The following is a 17,078-nucleotide window of genomic DNA, read 5'->3' as shown; positions in this document are numbered from 1 at the left end:
GCTGCTCTGCTTCTCTGATCTTTCAGGTTATTGCCCTAATATCTGACTCCTGGTTTGAATTGATAAGACTAATTAGGATCATGCTTCTCCCAAGCATTTTCTGCGTCAGGCTGAGGTTTTCAGAGCAAGGTCCTTTCTTTGTCTTTTATGACACTGCTGCACTTGAAGACTGACAGCCAGGTGCTTTGTATTTGAGAATCTAATTCTTATTACATCTTTTTCCATAAAGGGATTGTGAAAATATAGAAAGAGATTATTATTCAGTGTTTTCTTTTTAATTCAGAACTTGCTTTATGTCCAGGATCATTTGGATTTTATCCCCTACCACTTCTTTTCAACTACATGAAGGAAATACCTTCCCACCCCTCAAGTCATCAATATCAGAGGGGGCTTAATTATGTAACTTCAATTACGGCTGGCACTTAGTTATGTGACCTGGCTTTTGAAAACATAAGAGACGATGTCCTTCCAATGCAGAGTCCAAAGCACCCGCAGCACAATGGAGTATGAGGTGTAAACAAAGACGCCAGGGGCAAGCACAAAGCGACAGAATTCAGACCCAAGAATGTCAGGTAGAAGGGAGAATAAGCAGAGCAACTGTCAGGAACTCCCTTTTCATGTAGTTCTCTTGAAAACAACCTTACAAACAACCTTAGCCTTTTGGCTAAGTGCTAGAGGATGTGGACAGGCAAAGAAAAGGCGTCTGCTCACTAGACTCCATTCAGAGCTCTCTGTGGCACCATCACACCTGGGACACAGTTACAGGCAGGCCAGTGCCGTGTAACTCAAATGCTAGCCCTGGGCCCTTCACTCACCTGCTTCCAGGGGGGCTGGAGTGGTTCTCAGGAGTGTGGAGGTCTGACTGTATAGACCACGTCGGGCCACTAGGACTGATGACAGGTCGGAGGGTGGGTGGGGTTGAAGCACTGCTTCGGTTTATGACACCGCTGGCCAAATTCAGGTTTGCCACCTAGAAATGAGGGGATGGAAATAACTGGATTTTACAGCGTTTTAGAAAAGTATCATGAAACACATATGGGAGCAATCACAGCCTGGGAGACTGACTCATCTGGGCCACGACCAGTGGCTGTGACAAAGGCACAGAGCGCAGATTGGCTTCTGTGCACAGAGAGCCGAGGTGGGGAACCGGCAGCGTCTGCGAGCTCTAGCAAGCGCCCATTCCGCCCCTGCTCTCTGGGTGGCACTGGGGAGCGCCAGGCAATGTTCAAAGCACACAGCCTTTCCTCATCGGGAAGTTCTAAATGCTTAACATGCTTTAGTTGTAGATAATAATGGTAATAAGAAGTGTACAAAGAACTCAATCATTTAGAAAGAAAAACCTGGACAGTCCATTAAAATGAGTATTAATGTTCACAATAATTTACAAAGATGGAATGTGACCAGCCAATTTAACATTTTAAACTAGTTTCCACTTGTAAGTGAAAATTATTTTTTAAAAATATAAACTGCAAAGAAATGCAAGTTGTAAGACAAAACTGCCACATTGCTATATAGGAAAGTTCCAGGGTCTGGAGAGAGAGCTCAGCGGTTAGGAGCACTGGCTGCTCTTACAGAGGACCTGAGTTCAAATCTCAGCACCCACATGGTGGCTCACCATTGCCTGTAAGCTTCAGGAGATCTGGCCCCTCCACACAGTCATGCATACAGGCAAAATACAAATGCACATCAAAAATAAAAATAAAAAAATCACTAAAAAAAAAAAAAAAAAAAGAAAAAAGAAAAAAGTGCCCAATAATGGCAGGGGCAGATTAGACAGGACTTGTGTTACTTGTGTGACTGTGAGTTGAGAGAACTCGTCTAGATATCACCTTAGTGATAGTACTGAGGTACACTGGACTACTGTCCACTCGGACGCTTGCTTCTAGCCCAAGTCAAAGAACGCTGCAGGTGACAATCACAGTGACCACTAGGACAGCAGGTGGTGTTTATTAGAATCCAGTGAGAAATACAATCTGTGCAAATGAGTACATTACACACATCTCATGCAAATCCGAGTCCGGTCATCAGTACAGTGCCAATCCTAATCGTCATTTGGCACAGAAGGAAGCAGTGTGTATTGCACTGAGGCCTCAGAATCAACAGCAGAAACAGGGCCCCAGGACCAGAGTTCCACAGTCCTGCTTTATACCACACACTGCAGAAAACACGTGCTTAGAAGCAAGCATTGCTTTTAACCGCGAAACAGGAGAGGGTATAAATGGCTGACAAGATAGTTACATTTTCCTTTATCCATTTAAGATAAAATAATATTATTTATTCATTAACTTTTTCTAGAAACACTTGATCTAGGAAGATGACGATAACTCAAGAAAGAAGATCATGCTAATAAAAAAAAATCACAATGTTAATCTCCTTAAACATAAATAGACAGGGCTGGGGATTTAGCTCAGTGGTAGAGCACTTGCCTAGCAAGTACAAGGCCCTGGGTTTGGTCCTCAGTTCTGAAACAAACAAACAAACAAACATAGACATGTGGACCAACTTCTCAAAAGCTGGGAGGAAAAATCCAGAATACACAGCATCTACTTCAGCATGGCGATATGTTTGTCTTGCGCTTTTGTGTATTCTCCATATTTTTAAAGTTATTTAATGAGCCGCAGCACTTTTTCAGAGTTGTTAGATTCACTGCAGTGGCGAGGTACTTGGGGTAAAGCCTGGGCAGTGACAGCAGACGAGAGAAGGGGAGAGAGGTGCCCAGGAGAGCCTTTCAGAGCGGGGTATGCAGAGAAGCTGCGAGGGGAAGCCAGGGCCGAGTGCAGGGCTCTGTGAACACGCTGCCAGACAGTGTCTTAGGTCATCAGGCAGGAGAAGCAAGCTGAAGGGAAACGCTTGCCTAGGAAACACTTGAAGCGCCTAAAGAACCTTGACATTTACAAATGAAAGAACTCACATTTGAAAATGATCTGAAATCAGGAAAACACAAGAGTCATTTTTAGCACCGGAGTAGTGTGTAGTGTTTCCTCCCTAGTTAGAGAAGTTCCTAAGTGAAAACAGCCCAGGCCAGTGTCTTCTCACCAATGACTCAAACTACTTTTCTTGGACAGAAAGCTGTTTTCCATAGGTCGGGAGCAGTCTCTGGCGACTGTGAGGCTGGTGTGGGGGGCATTGCAGCTCTGCTCTCCAGGGTGGGCCCTGCTTTAGAAGAGGCCTCAGGAGCTGACCCTGACTTCCACTTCTGCTCTGCTGTCGGCAGATGCCAGGGACAGAGGAAAGGCACATGGTGACTGTAGAACGCATAAGATATGGCTGAACACCCTGGGCGTGCCTCTTCTCTGTACCCTAGTCCTTTTGAAGTACTCTCTCCTACTTCTTTCTGTACCCTTCAGGTAGCAAGGGCCACATTATGAGACTGTGACACTGACTCCAATAGGACTGCAGAATATATCCCTCACCCACTGACTCCACACCTGTCTGCGCTGTTAGACACCTGGTGTTTTCAACTAATTTAACATCATCCTGTAGGCTGTAAAAATATCACAATGTGAGAAATGTCGTTGTGATAAGTAAGAGTTGTACCGAAAACCTGGCGGAGAGATGGTTCAGTGGTTAAGAGCGCTCGCTGTTCTTCTAGAGGACCAGGGTTGGGTTTTATCAAGGACATCGGGCGGCTCAAAACCACCCGTAACTCCAGTTCCAGAGAATCCAATACTCTCTGCTGGTCTCTGTAGATACACATCCACAGACACATACACTTAAAAAAAAAAAAAAGAGTTGTTCCAAATCGTAATAAAGCGGGCTTAATAATAGTTTATAGTGGCTAAAAATAGATCAAAATGTGCACACTTTGCCACGTTTAGCATCAAGGGCAGAGTTTGGAGAATAAAGCATGCAAGAGACAGGAGGGGATGGGTTTGATAGATCTGATAATCTATGTGCTGGCATGGCAGCCCTTAATTCAACCACCAGTGTTTACACCCCAACAGCCAACACCTGCCTATTGAGAACTCTGTGTGTTATGTATTGCCATCCCTGCAAGATCTCATCCAACCCCGAGTGATGCTCTTACCCCCATTTTTACCAACGAGGAAACAAAGGTCTAAAGGAGCTTCGCAGCCACACCAATGCCATACATTGCAGTGTGGCAAGGTCAAGGAGAAAAGCGTGCTGGACTCCAAGTGCACGTGGCATGCTTTCCCTGGACAACACAGCTTAACACCTGCGTGGCGCCAGGCACTTTGGATGCTATAATGAGTTCACGTGTACTTTACCCATTACTCATAGAGGAAGACACTCCATTTCACAGATGGAGAAAACTGAGGCTCAGGGAGCCACGACAGCGCTTCACCCACAGCCAAGCCCTACAGTCGCAGAACTTGGGCTCGAGTTTCCAAACCCATTTTCTAACTCGGATGTGGGAAAACAACCCTATTTACTCTTAACTATTAGAAAACTTTAAACCTGCCATCAGATGGGGCCCTCCAGGGCTGAAGGGTGATTACACAAGCATCAAGACAGCAGTGAGCGCTCCTCCTGCTCTAAGTCCTTTTCCCACTTTCACTCTTCCTCAGAGGGCATCAAAGTGAGAGGAAACCAGCTCAGTCAGTTTCACCCCGTCCCAAGCAGAGGGAAAGGTGGCATGAACGTGCGGCCAGCTTTGAACAGCGGGGGGTTGTTGATTCATTCACTACCCACTCTTTATTTTGTGTGAGAACCAAGAACTGGCAGCCATTGTGACCTCTGTCGACAGAAAAGCAGGGCACTGATAATTCGCTTAGAGAGAGAGAGCAGTGATTAGTGCTTACATGAGAATTCCCGCAACAGGAAAACTTTCAATGTTCTTACCTTCTTTTCCAAACAAACCTATCTTCACCAAACGGTAACGACCTTGCCCTTCCTTTCAGTATTCTGTTCTCACCCCCGTTTTGTCTAGAAGCCACTCAACACACACCACGGTTACTGTTCCCACCCCTTGCCTCCGAGATCTGTCTTGCAAGGACTTACATCACCAATAACCAAAAGAGTGAAGAAATGAATGGATCTTTTTTTCAAAACATTCTTTTTGCATAGCCACAGAGTTGGCATCTTAATCACACGATAACGGAGTGATTTGATACAGTGTTGAACAGGAGACAAGGGGCAACCTTTGGGTCATTCTTACTTTCCAGCGCTGCTCTAAAGAACAGTATCTACCAGCACGCTTCCTGCGGATGGACTGCCAATCTGCGCTGTCCAGAGGAACAGCCACCAGCCACAGATGGTTCTCGTGAACTTGAAATGTGGCTGATGTGGCTGAGAAACTTGACTTTAAACATTAATTTTAATTTAATTTAATTTTGTTTTGGTTTTTCAATACAGGGTTTCTCTGTGTAGCTCTGGCTGTCCTGGAACTTGCTCTGTAGACCAGGCTGGCCTCGAACTCACAGAGATCCGCCTGGCTCTGCCTCCTGAGTGCTGGGATTAAAGGCATGTGCCACCACCGCCTGGCCCTAAACATTAATTTTAAAATGCAACTAGCTAGTGGCTAATTACTAGACAGCACTTTCCTATAGCCTTGACCATCTCTAGATAAATATGTATAATGGATAAGTTACTATATACAAATTATCCTGGTCTTGTCCTAGCCTTTTAGCCTTTTCCATAATGGGCAGAAGAATTTCTTCAAAGGATAGCCTAATCTAAGGTGCACAAAAATATAGTAATACTTGTCATTCTGTTACAGTAGAGGTCACACAGCCATTGGGCCGGCCAGTTTCCCTGAACTGTCACTAACTAGAATGCATGTTACTAAACCTGAACTCCCAATTCTTAGATTCGTGGCATTGGCCACAAATGGGTCTAGAAGATAGAGCAATTTAAAAACCACTTTTAATTATAGAAACTGTGGTTCAAAGAACACGCCCATGTTAAGAGAGGTGGTTTAGCAGTTAAGAGAACTGGCTGCTCTTCCAGAGGACCAGGGTTCGATTCCCAGCACCCACAAGGCAGCTCACAACAGTCTTTAACTTCAGTTCCAAGGGATCCAAAGCCCTCTTCTGGCCTCTGGCAGCACTGCACACATATGGTCCGCAGACATACAGGAAGGCAAAACATGAATACCCATTATAAAAATTCTAAATAAATTTCATTGATGATGAATAGTCACACCTTTTAAAAAACACTTATTTTATGTGTTTGAATGTTTTGCCTGCATGCATGTATGTGTACCATATGCCCACAGAAATGAGAAGGAGGTGTTGGATTTCCCTGGAACTGGAGATACAGATGGATGTGAGCCATCATGTGGGTGCTGGGAACTGAACTCAGGTCCTCTGCAACAGCAACCAGCGCTCTTGACCGCTGAGCCATCTCTCCAGCCCGAATACTCACATCTTTATGTACAAAGTTAGCACAGCAGTCTCTGGGGAGCCATGTGGCCTGCATTAGAACACGGAGGTGTCCTACCATGGGCACAATTTTAGCAGCAATGACAATGAAATCATAGGAACTGAACAATGGCTGAATTTAATAAATAGCTCTTTGTAAGTCTTGTGCTCAGCACACTACATGTGAACTATTTACTCTTAAAGACAGATGGAGAAACTGAGGATGAGAAATAAAATAATTGCTAAGCGTGGCCTTTAAATTCAACTTTTAGACTTCCTGGGGCAAAGCCTCCCAACCCTGTGACTTCAACCACAGTTTCAGCATCTGCACCACTGAGCCGTCTCCTTCCAGTTTCCGTCTGTGGACCAGCAGCATCTGCATCCCTGGGCATTGTTCAAGTACGGAGCCCAGTCTCGCCCCAGCGAATCACAACTTCCAGTTAACAAGAGCACGGGCAGTCGGCTTGCCTGGTGCGTTTGAAAACCAAAGGCAGGAACGGGACGGGGAACAGGCACTGCGCCCTGTCTGCCACAAAGCTAAGGGACCTCCCAACAGACGGCAGAAATGGATGCAGGGAGACATCCCAAGGGGATGAGCAGGAAGAGAGAATAATCCCTTCCAAGTCCAGCAGGGCCATGCAGGTTTCACTATTTCTTGGTGTTGTTGAAAAGTATGCTGAGGATGCAAACACACATGAAACATTTCAAAATAAACCAGAGAGGCCCAAGACTAGGTATTATACTGCCATTATTAAAAACGATTTCAACCTAAAAACCACCAACTCGCCACCTACACCTCCATCTCTGCTTTCCTCTGGCTGGTTCGCTAAGTGAGTAATTGCCTATGGGAAATCTGGCCACCAGATCCTACCTCTCTCTGAGCCGTGGGGCCTGCCTGACAGATGTTTCCCTCCTGCCCTTCCCTCTCTCTCAGCTCCCACTCTGTAAAGCAGTCAATCCAGATGTTCTACTCCCATCCCCTGCCTTGTGTCCACTGCCGTGGTGACCTCAGCGCATTTTTTTCTTTTAGTACCAAACAGTATTTATTTTAGAGGCAGCCTTCCGAATAGGGCAGGTGAGCAAATATCTGAATGTGTGGGCTAAGGACACATTGCATGCATTCCATCTAGACAGGTGTTTAAATTATAGCAGGAATAAATACAGGTGATGGATTGGAAAGGGGGTAGGAGACACAGAGGAGGCGGCCAATTTCCGGTGCTTGGCCCGCCCAAGTGTTACTGCATGTTACTGCTGTTTGCTGAAGGCAGAGCTGATGCCAGTCCTATAATTAAAATACCGTGGGACTGCCCGGATGGATTCCCGGAAAATACCCCCAACCACTCAGACACACACCCTTTCAGCATGCAAAGGGGCTGTCTGGGGACAGACGTAACTAGATGTCCCTGGCTGAAGTTACATGCTGTCCCACATGCTCAAACAAACTTTACACTTCTAATGCAATTCAACAAAGAATCACTGTGTTATCAGAAGCAAGGCCATGGGGAGAGTGGGAAGGTACAAAGAGAAATGTGGCCTCAAGTCACACAGGATTTGATCATCTAAAACTTGAGAAAAAACAGTGTTTGAGATCTCCAAAATATGACAGTGCAAAGAAAATTCAAATACAGCATATGAACTGCCTTAAAATAAAAAAAATTTGGAGAGCCATGAACAAGCAGGAAGAAATGTCTGAGACCCAGATAGCTGACTTGGTGAAGGGCAGGCTGCGAGAAGACAGCAAGAAATGGAACAATACCCTGGGAAGGAGCTACGTTGCTCTAGAGACAAAGGAAACTTCTGGAAGCCCCACCCAAGCCATGCTGTATGAGGACTGTGGTGAGGGCAGGCAAACCAGGCTGTTTTCTGGGGTGAGTGGGAAAGGACTAATGGTCAGTGGACAGTTAGGGCAGTTAGGTAAGGGGGGCTAAAGATCGCTTACTGATCTGTTCTTTGTCCCTTGCACCTAGTTCAGGCTTTGGGACTGGGTTTGCTCCAAGTTCATGCATCCAGTGTTCATCTTTGTTTATTGGATCTGCTTTTTCTGGGATGCTATTTTCCCACAGTGCTGGTGAGGCCAGATGGAGCTTCCTACCATTTAAAAGGGGGAGGTTAAGGGTGGCAGCATGCCTTCGATCTGAGTACTAAGGAGGCAGAGGCAGGCGGAGCTTTGTGAAGGTGAGGCTGGCTGCCAGCCAGGTCTACATAGTAAGCTCTAGGGCAGCCAGGACTACATAAAGAGATAGTCTCAATGTCCCCTCCCTCCTACACACACACACACACACACACACACACACACACACACACACACACACACACACACGGAGGGGGGGTGTTTAGAGAGGGCATCTGAGGCCAGTGTTGTTCCAGGACCACGGGGAAATATGTCTCTTCTTAGACTCACCCCACTAGGCCTCTCTTCAACAGTAAACTAGTTTAAAAGCCAAGATTGAAGGGTGAGTCTGAGAGAAAGGTATAGAGGAGACCGGCCAGATGAAGTCCCCTTGGGCTTCAGCCTGGTAGGCAAAGATGTGCATATGTACATGTGCATATGCTTGGCTCTAGTCACCAAAGCTGGTGATTCAGTGTGGAATCTTACAGTAATCACCACAAGGAATTTCCTCAAAGTCTTCTCTGGACATCTCTTGAGCCTCAAGGTGGTGAAGGCCACAAACGGCCATCATTGGCTATTGCTCAGTGCTTAGAATTCATGTGTGCAATGACCTCCAGCTTTATCATGGAAAACCAAGTCCAAACACTGATGCTTACAAACAGTTAGGTTCTTGGGAGACATTTGAAAGGACAGTACCAGTTAACAGATAAAAAGTGATTAATGTATCCTCTCAAGTCCTCCACCAGAGAGGCCATAGGCAGCATCTGCTTTTATGCATTCATGTTCTACACAACCAACCGTCAACCCCTTACAGACAGACACTCTCCGCCTACAGCAGACACTTCTGTCATGAACGGTTTGCCTATACTGTGACAGCTAAGGCCTACCTCAGACCAGGGTGTGTTTGAGTCTGCGCAAAGAAGGTCTTAAGTCTAGTCGTTCTCAGCACAAGGCCAAGGTTTATCATCACTGCCCTCTGGGGGAAAAACATGACCAGTAAACAGACATAACCATAGCAAGAGAGGTTGTGACTAGATCCAACCTGCAAAGACAAGAATCAGAAATCCTGCACGTTGGGCTGGAGAGACGGCTCAGAGGTTAAGAGCAGTCGCTGTTCTTCCAGAGGTTCTGAGTTCAATTCCCAGCAACCACATGGTGACTCACAACCATCTATAATGAGATGCGGTGCCCTCTTCTGGTGTGTAGGCATATATGCAGACAGAACACTGTGTACATAATAAATAAATAAATCTTAAAAAAAAAAAAAAAAAGAAGTCCTGCATGTTTTATCACTATCCTGTTGTGCCTTGTATTCTAAGGTAAAATGTATTACCCGCAAAGGCTCTCCCTTGGCTATAAATGATCACTGCCATCGAATTGCTTCAGGAGCTAAGTGGTAAGGCTCTAGAAGCTTCGTGCCATGCTTGTATTATTAAGTACAAATTCATTTCCTACTTTACCGTACAAATTCCAAGCCACTTTAGGACAGAGACTGTATTTTACTCAGGGCTGCATCCCTAGAGCACTCATCTCCTTTTGGTCTCTATTGAGGACTGGTTCCACACCCCCTAGATACCAAAGCTAGAGGGCATTCAAGTCCCTTTAAAAACGTGTATGGGGCTGGGGTTAGAGTACTGACCTGCTCCATGAGTCCTCCTTCCCTCCTCAGCACCCTCCTCCCCTCACGACAGTACACTATCTGAATGTGGCTTGCACACATCCTCCTATATACTTCTACAGACTCACTTCTGGATGACCCCAAATACAACCCACGTCAAGAAGAAAGGGTTCTTATGCCATACTGTTTAGGAAACGGGGACAAGGAAATGTCAGCACAGACACTTCCTACATATTTCAAATCTATGCTTAGTTGAATACAGACATGAACCCTTCAGATACAGACCAACTGTAGTAGTAGATGAAGTGGGTTTCATCCAAAGAAATCCAGCAAACACTCTTGGCCAGGTCTCGGGGTCCATCCGTCTGTGCCTCTGTCCCCTCCACTGCCTCTCTCCAGTTAGCAGCCAGTTTCTCAGTAAGTGGTGGAGTGGCACATGTCACTAGAAGGCTAGCAGGGAAATTAGAGGTTCCAGATTACCTCTTTCTGCATAGACCACAAGGGAGAGACTGCTTTGGAATGAAAGGAAATAAAAGAAGCAGTGATTAGAGCAAGAGCTAAGTGTTGTTCTGGCTGGTGCCTTGCATAATTTTAGAGATGATGTCTGCCTGCTCTCAAGGCCTCAGGCAAGGTTCTCAGATGGGTGAAATAATAGCGTTGACACACAGATTTTGTTCCCTCTCTGCATAATGACTATACTGCATGGCTTCTTCACGGTACTGAGATGGTAAAGGGCTAGCAAAGCATTGGTGATTCATGGTGACTAACCTCAGGCTTACCAGGCCGTTTGCAAACTTCATGTACCTAATTATTTATTTATCAAGATAGAGATGGAAATCCAACACCAAACATTTCATTAGTAACAGCTTAACTCATGAGTAACTGTGGCACAGAATTCAGGTGTAGCATTCTTTTTTTCTTTTTTGGTTTTTCGATACAGGGTTTCTCTGTGTAGCCCCTGCTTTCCTGGAACTCACTTTGTAGACCAGGCTGGCCTCAAACTCAAAGATTTGGCCTACCTCTGCTTCCTGAGTACTGAGATTAAAGGCGTGGGCCACCACCACCCGGCCAGGTGTATCATTCTTATCACTATTCAATCTTATCATGGCAGGCCCCCTAATCTTAGATTTCTTTTCTAATAAGATCTAGAGGGGTGCTTCATAAAATGACTTCATTAATTCACACAAATATTTATGACTTTGTCTGGGTTTGCCATTCTTTTGAGCATGGAGGAAGGCTGATGAAAGCAATCCTTGCCCTATGGAGGTAACAGTCTAACGCAGAGTATTACTGAAATGTTCATGAATGTATGCAGCAAAGATGGAAGGAGGTTTGAATTTGGATCAAATGATCAATAATGATGGCTACTAGCCTGATACTACCTCAAAGCTTTCAAGGGCTCAAACTTGGAGACCAAGTGTCCATGGATATCGAGAGGGAGCCTGTGTGGGGGATGTCTATGAACACTCTGGAACTGAACACAAGTTTCTATGTGTGCACTTTTTTTTCCCCAGGAAAAGAGTACATCTTTCATTTGATCCTCAAAAGGGATCATGTGGACCGAAAGGAACGCAGTTTTGTCTAGAGCTGCCTGGAGAATGATGCCCTCTGCTGTGTTCATATAGGAAAACCCATCAGAACACGAGTGGACCAGTTGGGTGCTGTGGCAACTGTCCTCTCCCAGCTGTGACCTGGAGTGGGGCAATGTGGTGGCTTGTTCCTAACTTGTTTCATGTGTGTCCCTAGAACAAAAGGAAGTCCTTGAACAGGACACAGCACATCTGCTCCAGATGAGAACCCAGAGAGGCAGGTGTGTGCTGCTTGCACTGGAGAAGAGTGGAGGACGTATTTTTCAAGGACATAAAAAAAGAGTCATCCTTAAGCAATTACACTCTGAAGACTCCTCCAAAGGCACTTCATGAGTATTTATTAAACCACTAGCTACAATAAGCAATAAACACATGTTCTAAGGCAGTTTAAATTCCTCTTTTAATTCCTGGATGCTGATAAAATGAACCGCAAGTTTATACTCCAATCACCAGGAGATAAGGGCTACTATGTTAATCATATTCTAAAGGGGGTTGGGAAGTACGAGGAATTCTAAAGCACTGATGTGTTAGTGCTGAAGCTTCCTGGCAACTGCCTCCCTCTTTTGAACACCACCATCTACACAACACCTGCACACACTCATAGCTCCAACAATAGCAAGAGCTCCAGAACAAGATCTTCCGGACATTCTCGGCAAGGCAGCCTGAGAAAATGGCCAGACTTTTGCCAATGTATGTTTTCTGTTTTTGTGAGCTGGGGGCTACCACTAGCCTGATAAGCAGACTTACACATATTAGCAAGGGATTGCCAAGGCGGATTGTCTCCCCTCCCCAACTGAAAAGAAAGCATTGGTCATCCTACAGAAAAATCTAAGGAGGGCCTAATTCAGGAACTAGCCAACCACCCTGACAGAGCGCATGATTCTCAGCTTGCACCAGGGAGGAGAGCGTGCCTGTAATCACGGAAGGAGATGTTCATCCCGTGTCTCTGCAGAGGCGTAGTGACAGAACCACCGCGGTGCCACAGAACGGCAGGTGGATGCAATGCTCGGTCACTTCAGTCTGATATCTGACTCAGAGAAGAGGCAGAGACCACTACGATAAAATGCACAGTCACAGAGATCAGAGCTGGAGTCCTGACACAGTGACTTTCCAGTGTGTGACCTCAGCAGACTCACTCGTCCTTCCGACTCGAGTTTCTTCATCTTCTGGAGTTTAAAAAAAAGGTGGGAAAAGCACTTTCCTTGCCCCTAAAATGGAAGAGATAATGAACACAACCTGTCCTTACCATACCGCCTAGGACAAAACAGGAATGTGATTAATGTCGACTGTTTTGGTGTGCAGGGCAGGTGTGCTACAATCAATGAAAAAGAATGGAAAAGTAAGTGTTAGTATTAAAAGACAATGCAAAAACCAACAGCATACAGAAGAGAAATTCTTTTCCCTTTAGCAAGCACGTGGTATCTAGAAAGTACGAGGTCCTGCACTAAGTGATGGGTTAGAAAGAACTGCCATTATGTGGTTTACAGTCAAACGGGCAGGAGATGCAAAATGACTATCATCCACGTGCTTTAAAGAGCGGCTAGGGAAGGGCTGAAGGCATGGCCATGAGAGAAAGACTTCTGGCTGTGCTGGCAGGTGCTCTTCACTTGTTTATTAAAAACTACGTCTGGACGCATACTTAAGAGAACACTGGGAGTGGACGGTAAAAATTGTGCAGTCTATCTTCAAGGATCTTATAGTCCAGTGAAGGAACACATTTAAGGACTGGGGCTGTAGCATGCACAAGACCCTGCATTCAATCTCCAACCCTATGTAGTAGTAGTAGTAATAATAATAATAATAATAATAATAATAATAATAATAATAATGAGTAAGCATATTTATTGAATATAGTTGTCCTTCAGCATCCTTAAAGTATGGATTGTAGGGACTCGTGGAGATACAAAAATCTACAGACGATCAAGTTTTTTATGTAAAATATAATTATAATTGAACATAGGCTCCATACACCCTCTCATAAAAACACCTACAGATAGATTACTTGTATGATGTAAAGGCTATAGAAAACTTTGTTGTACTTAGTTGTTTAGGGAAGAATGACCATGGGGAAAAGCCCGTACATGTTCAGAACAGATGCGGGCTTTTCAGAATTTACTATACTGACCCCAGAGAACATATGGACACAGAGGGCCAGTTGTACAATCCCTGAGTCAGAGAGGCATCATGGGACACCAAAACTTAAGGCGCTCACTGTCTGTTAAAGGAGAGAGTTATGTCAACACACAATATGATGACAGAATCAGCACAACAAATGTGCGAAGTGGCATTCATGCAGTCACATCTGGACAGATGGACAGATCAGACATGGTGACTAACAACCACTTCTCCTGAGAAGATGGCATAAATTAAGGCATACAGACTAGAAGAAATTCTAGCTGAGTTATGCAAAATCCTGTGTGCTAGAATAAAGAGACAGGCACAGTACGCTGTGGTCAGACTCTCAGTAAGACCACGGGTAGTAGCATCCACTAGTTTGGTTTCACATCATCGAGGTTCTACGAGCAGAGAACACTAGGATCAGACATGTGATTTAACATGACAAGAGGTCTTTAACGATGAGGATAAGCAGGAAGACACTGCCAGGAGATCGTTTAAGAGGTACCTGTGGCTGTCCACCTCAGAGATAATGAAGGCCTTTGGCAGAACAGTTGATATTGATATAAGTTAAATAGACAAGATACAGAGCAGAGACACTCAAGTCAGAATGACAAGACTTGGCAACAGCTGGGTGCAGAGAGGATGGAGATGGAGGTGCTGATAAGCCAGGCTTCCAAACTCGAGTTTCTGGGATGTCAATGCACTAATGCAGAAACAAAAAGAAGGAAAGCCAACAGCTTTCAGATACACTGAATGGAGGTGTCTTCCTGCATGCTTCTGAGAAATAGTCAAATATCTGGATACTGGCAAGACAGTTAAGGGCAAATGTCTAGAAGGCAGTTGAATATTTGGACTCCAAACTCAGCATAAAGGTTCAAAGTTAGGATGCATATTGAGGGGCTGGAGAGCTCAGAGGTTAAGAGCACTGGCTTCTCTTCTAGAGGTCCTGAGTTCGATTCCCAGCAACTACATGGTGGCTCACAGCCATCTATAATAGGATCTGATGCCCTCTTCTGGAGTGCAGGCATACATGCAGAGCACTTATGAAAAAAAATGTAAAAAAAAAAAAAAAGATGCATACTGGGAGAAATGCACACAGAGGTACCAGATAAAGCTATGTGTGTAGGGATTTACCCCAAGGGAAAGGTCACTGAAAGACACCTACAACATGCAGGGGACAGAGCCCAGGGCCACCGCACAGTCTTCACTAGGAACCACTGTGGCACTCCTCGGCTGCCTGGAGCTCTGTGTGTAGGGTTAAGGCCTCTTGAGCTTTTCCCTTATACATCAGCATGTCGACTGGTGTCACCCTTATTCTGCTCATGGTGAGGCAGCCATACTGGAAGACTCCATGGTCGTAGCTTCTGACATTTCCACATAATACAACCACATAACACACCCTGTTCACCTGGCTCTTACAATCCGAGTTCTGCCCTCTCTTCTGCAAATGATCTTGAGCCTGAGGAGGAGGAGTTGTGTTGTAGATCTATCAGTTGGGACTGGGCTCTGCATGAGGACAGGCTATGGTTTTCTGTAATGGCCTCTGTCTGTCGCAAAGAGAAGTTTCCTTGGTGAGGAGGAAGGACTACACTTACCTGTGGGTAAAGGACAAATATTTCGAATGTGGTTAGGGACTGCGCTCCTTTAGTAAAGTGGCGGTTGTAGGTTCTCTTCCGAGATCCATGACTTCACTAGCCCGAGGGAGCTGCCTAGGCTTCCAGTTCCCAGCATGGTTTCCCTGTTGTTAAGCAGGTCTTAAGTCCAATGAGAGAGCTGTTGGTTACTGCCCAAGAACACATGCTACTACTGACCTTAGAATCACTGTGCCATGCGGATTATTGTTGTGGTTCACATTATCATAGCTGGATATGACTGTTGGTCGCCCCTCCTTGGAAGCTTGCATGGCTTCTTTTGGTACCATGAAAACTAGTCCTCAAGGAAGAGGCTTTCAGGTCAGATCCAGCTCAGGACCTCTGGGCCTGTGTCTGAAGTGCACGGTGTCTGCAGCAAAATCTTCTACCCGTGGTCCTTTATTTACTTATTTTTTAAAGATGAGGCAATCAAGGCTAGACAAGGCAATGAACTTCCCAGGTCTTGTGACTTAAGAACTAATGTTTTCCCCATCTAGCTTTTTGTCTTTCGAGAAACAGGAACAGGTAGCATGTGTGGTATGGAGGAGTTTATTTTCTACCAGCAAAGAGTCAGAGTCAAAGGAAACAGAGAACAAGCTCGAGACCAGAGCCTAAGTGCGAAGCAGTCTGTGTGTCCAGAGAGTTCAGAAGGGAAAGGAAAGCTTGCAGAGCCAAGTCCTGCTGCCCGTGACGTGCAGGGGGACATGAGCACCCACTCCAAGGAGGCAGCACCGAGTCTTGAACTGGGACTTCTGTAACTGAGTCAAGGTCCACAGTGGCCCTTTCTAGGAGCTCCTGAAACAGAAGGGATGATACAGAGTCCCTCTGCACACAGATGAGGAGGGAAGGACTAACTGCTGGAAACCGAATGTTCTGTATCTTGAGAGACCCTTCCGCAGCATTAGGCTGGGGAGCCTCAGAGTCAAGAGCAGCGAAATGAAAGAAACCTGGTGGTTTTTCTGTTCCGCTCCCCATCAAAATGAAAAATCTCAAGCCCACAAAGCGTCTCTCCCTCTTCTGTATCTGTCAGCACATTTCAGAGGGCCTGGCCACGTCTCTGCATGGCTGGCTGGGGAGCCGACCGACACAGCACACGGGTTCGTGGTGGGGCCCTGCCTGGGTGGTCTGCTGGTATCCCTTTGATTAAATTCCCAGGCTGGGAGAGCTGGAGCTGCTCCTAATGATAGCTGGGTCCTGAAATCTCAAACTCGCCGGCCGGAGAGGGCCAGTACTCCGCGAATGCCCTGCCTCCCGCTCCTTACCACATTCTTCTGAGCACTTACAGCAATAACCACAAAGGGCCCTGTCTATGCCGATCTGCCCTCCCTTGCAGCCCTGACTGAGGCAGAGATAGTGAGATCTCACACCTAAGCTGATGTCCCATTCCAGCGCCCCAGGACCCCTCCCCGACAGGTGCAGATGCTTCTTAACACTGTTCTCAGGAATACACATAACAGTCACTAAAAAATTTCAGTCCAGATGATGGCCCCTTAAACCGTGTTTATACAGCATATGTTCGTTCACAATAAAAGAAGTGTACAATACACTCTCAGCGCCTGGTCATTCAAGGTATACCTTAGAAAACAAGCAGGTTCAATTAGACCTTTCCCTGCACCTATGGTGGGAATATTTGCTATTCTGACGTATTCTAGGACTTCAATGAAGCTGCTTAAGAGCAGAAATGATAAA

General features: G+C 45.7%; 1 protein-coding gene across 43 annotated transcripts in view; it reads right to left on the bottom strand.

Moving 5' to 3' along the window:
* Positions 1-17,078, bottom strand: part of Ttll5 (tubulin tyrosine ligase like 5) — a 249,942-nt gene that overhangs the window by 113,575 nt on the left and 119,289 nt on the right. For all 43 annotated transcript variants that reach the window (XM_042260944.2, XM_042260947.2, XM_042260948.2 and 40 more), the window contains one exon: positions 816-970. In XM_042260944.2, coding sequence (XP_042116878.2) covers positions 816-970 — 155 coding nt within the window. The remainder of the gene's footprint in view (positions 1-815; positions 971-17,078) is intronic.

This window comes from Peromyscus maniculatus, chromosome 14 (assembly GCF_049852395.1).
Source record: "Peromyscus maniculatus bairdii isolate BWxNUB_F1_BW_parent chromosome 14, HU_Pman_BW_mat_3.1, whole genome shotgun sequence".
NCBI classification, from domain to species: Eukaryota; Metazoa; Chordata; class Mammalia; order Rodentia; family Cricetidae; genus Peromyscus; species Peromyscus maniculatus.
Note: the sequence above shows the minus strand (reverse complement) of the source record. Positions and strands in the feature narration are given on the sequence as shown.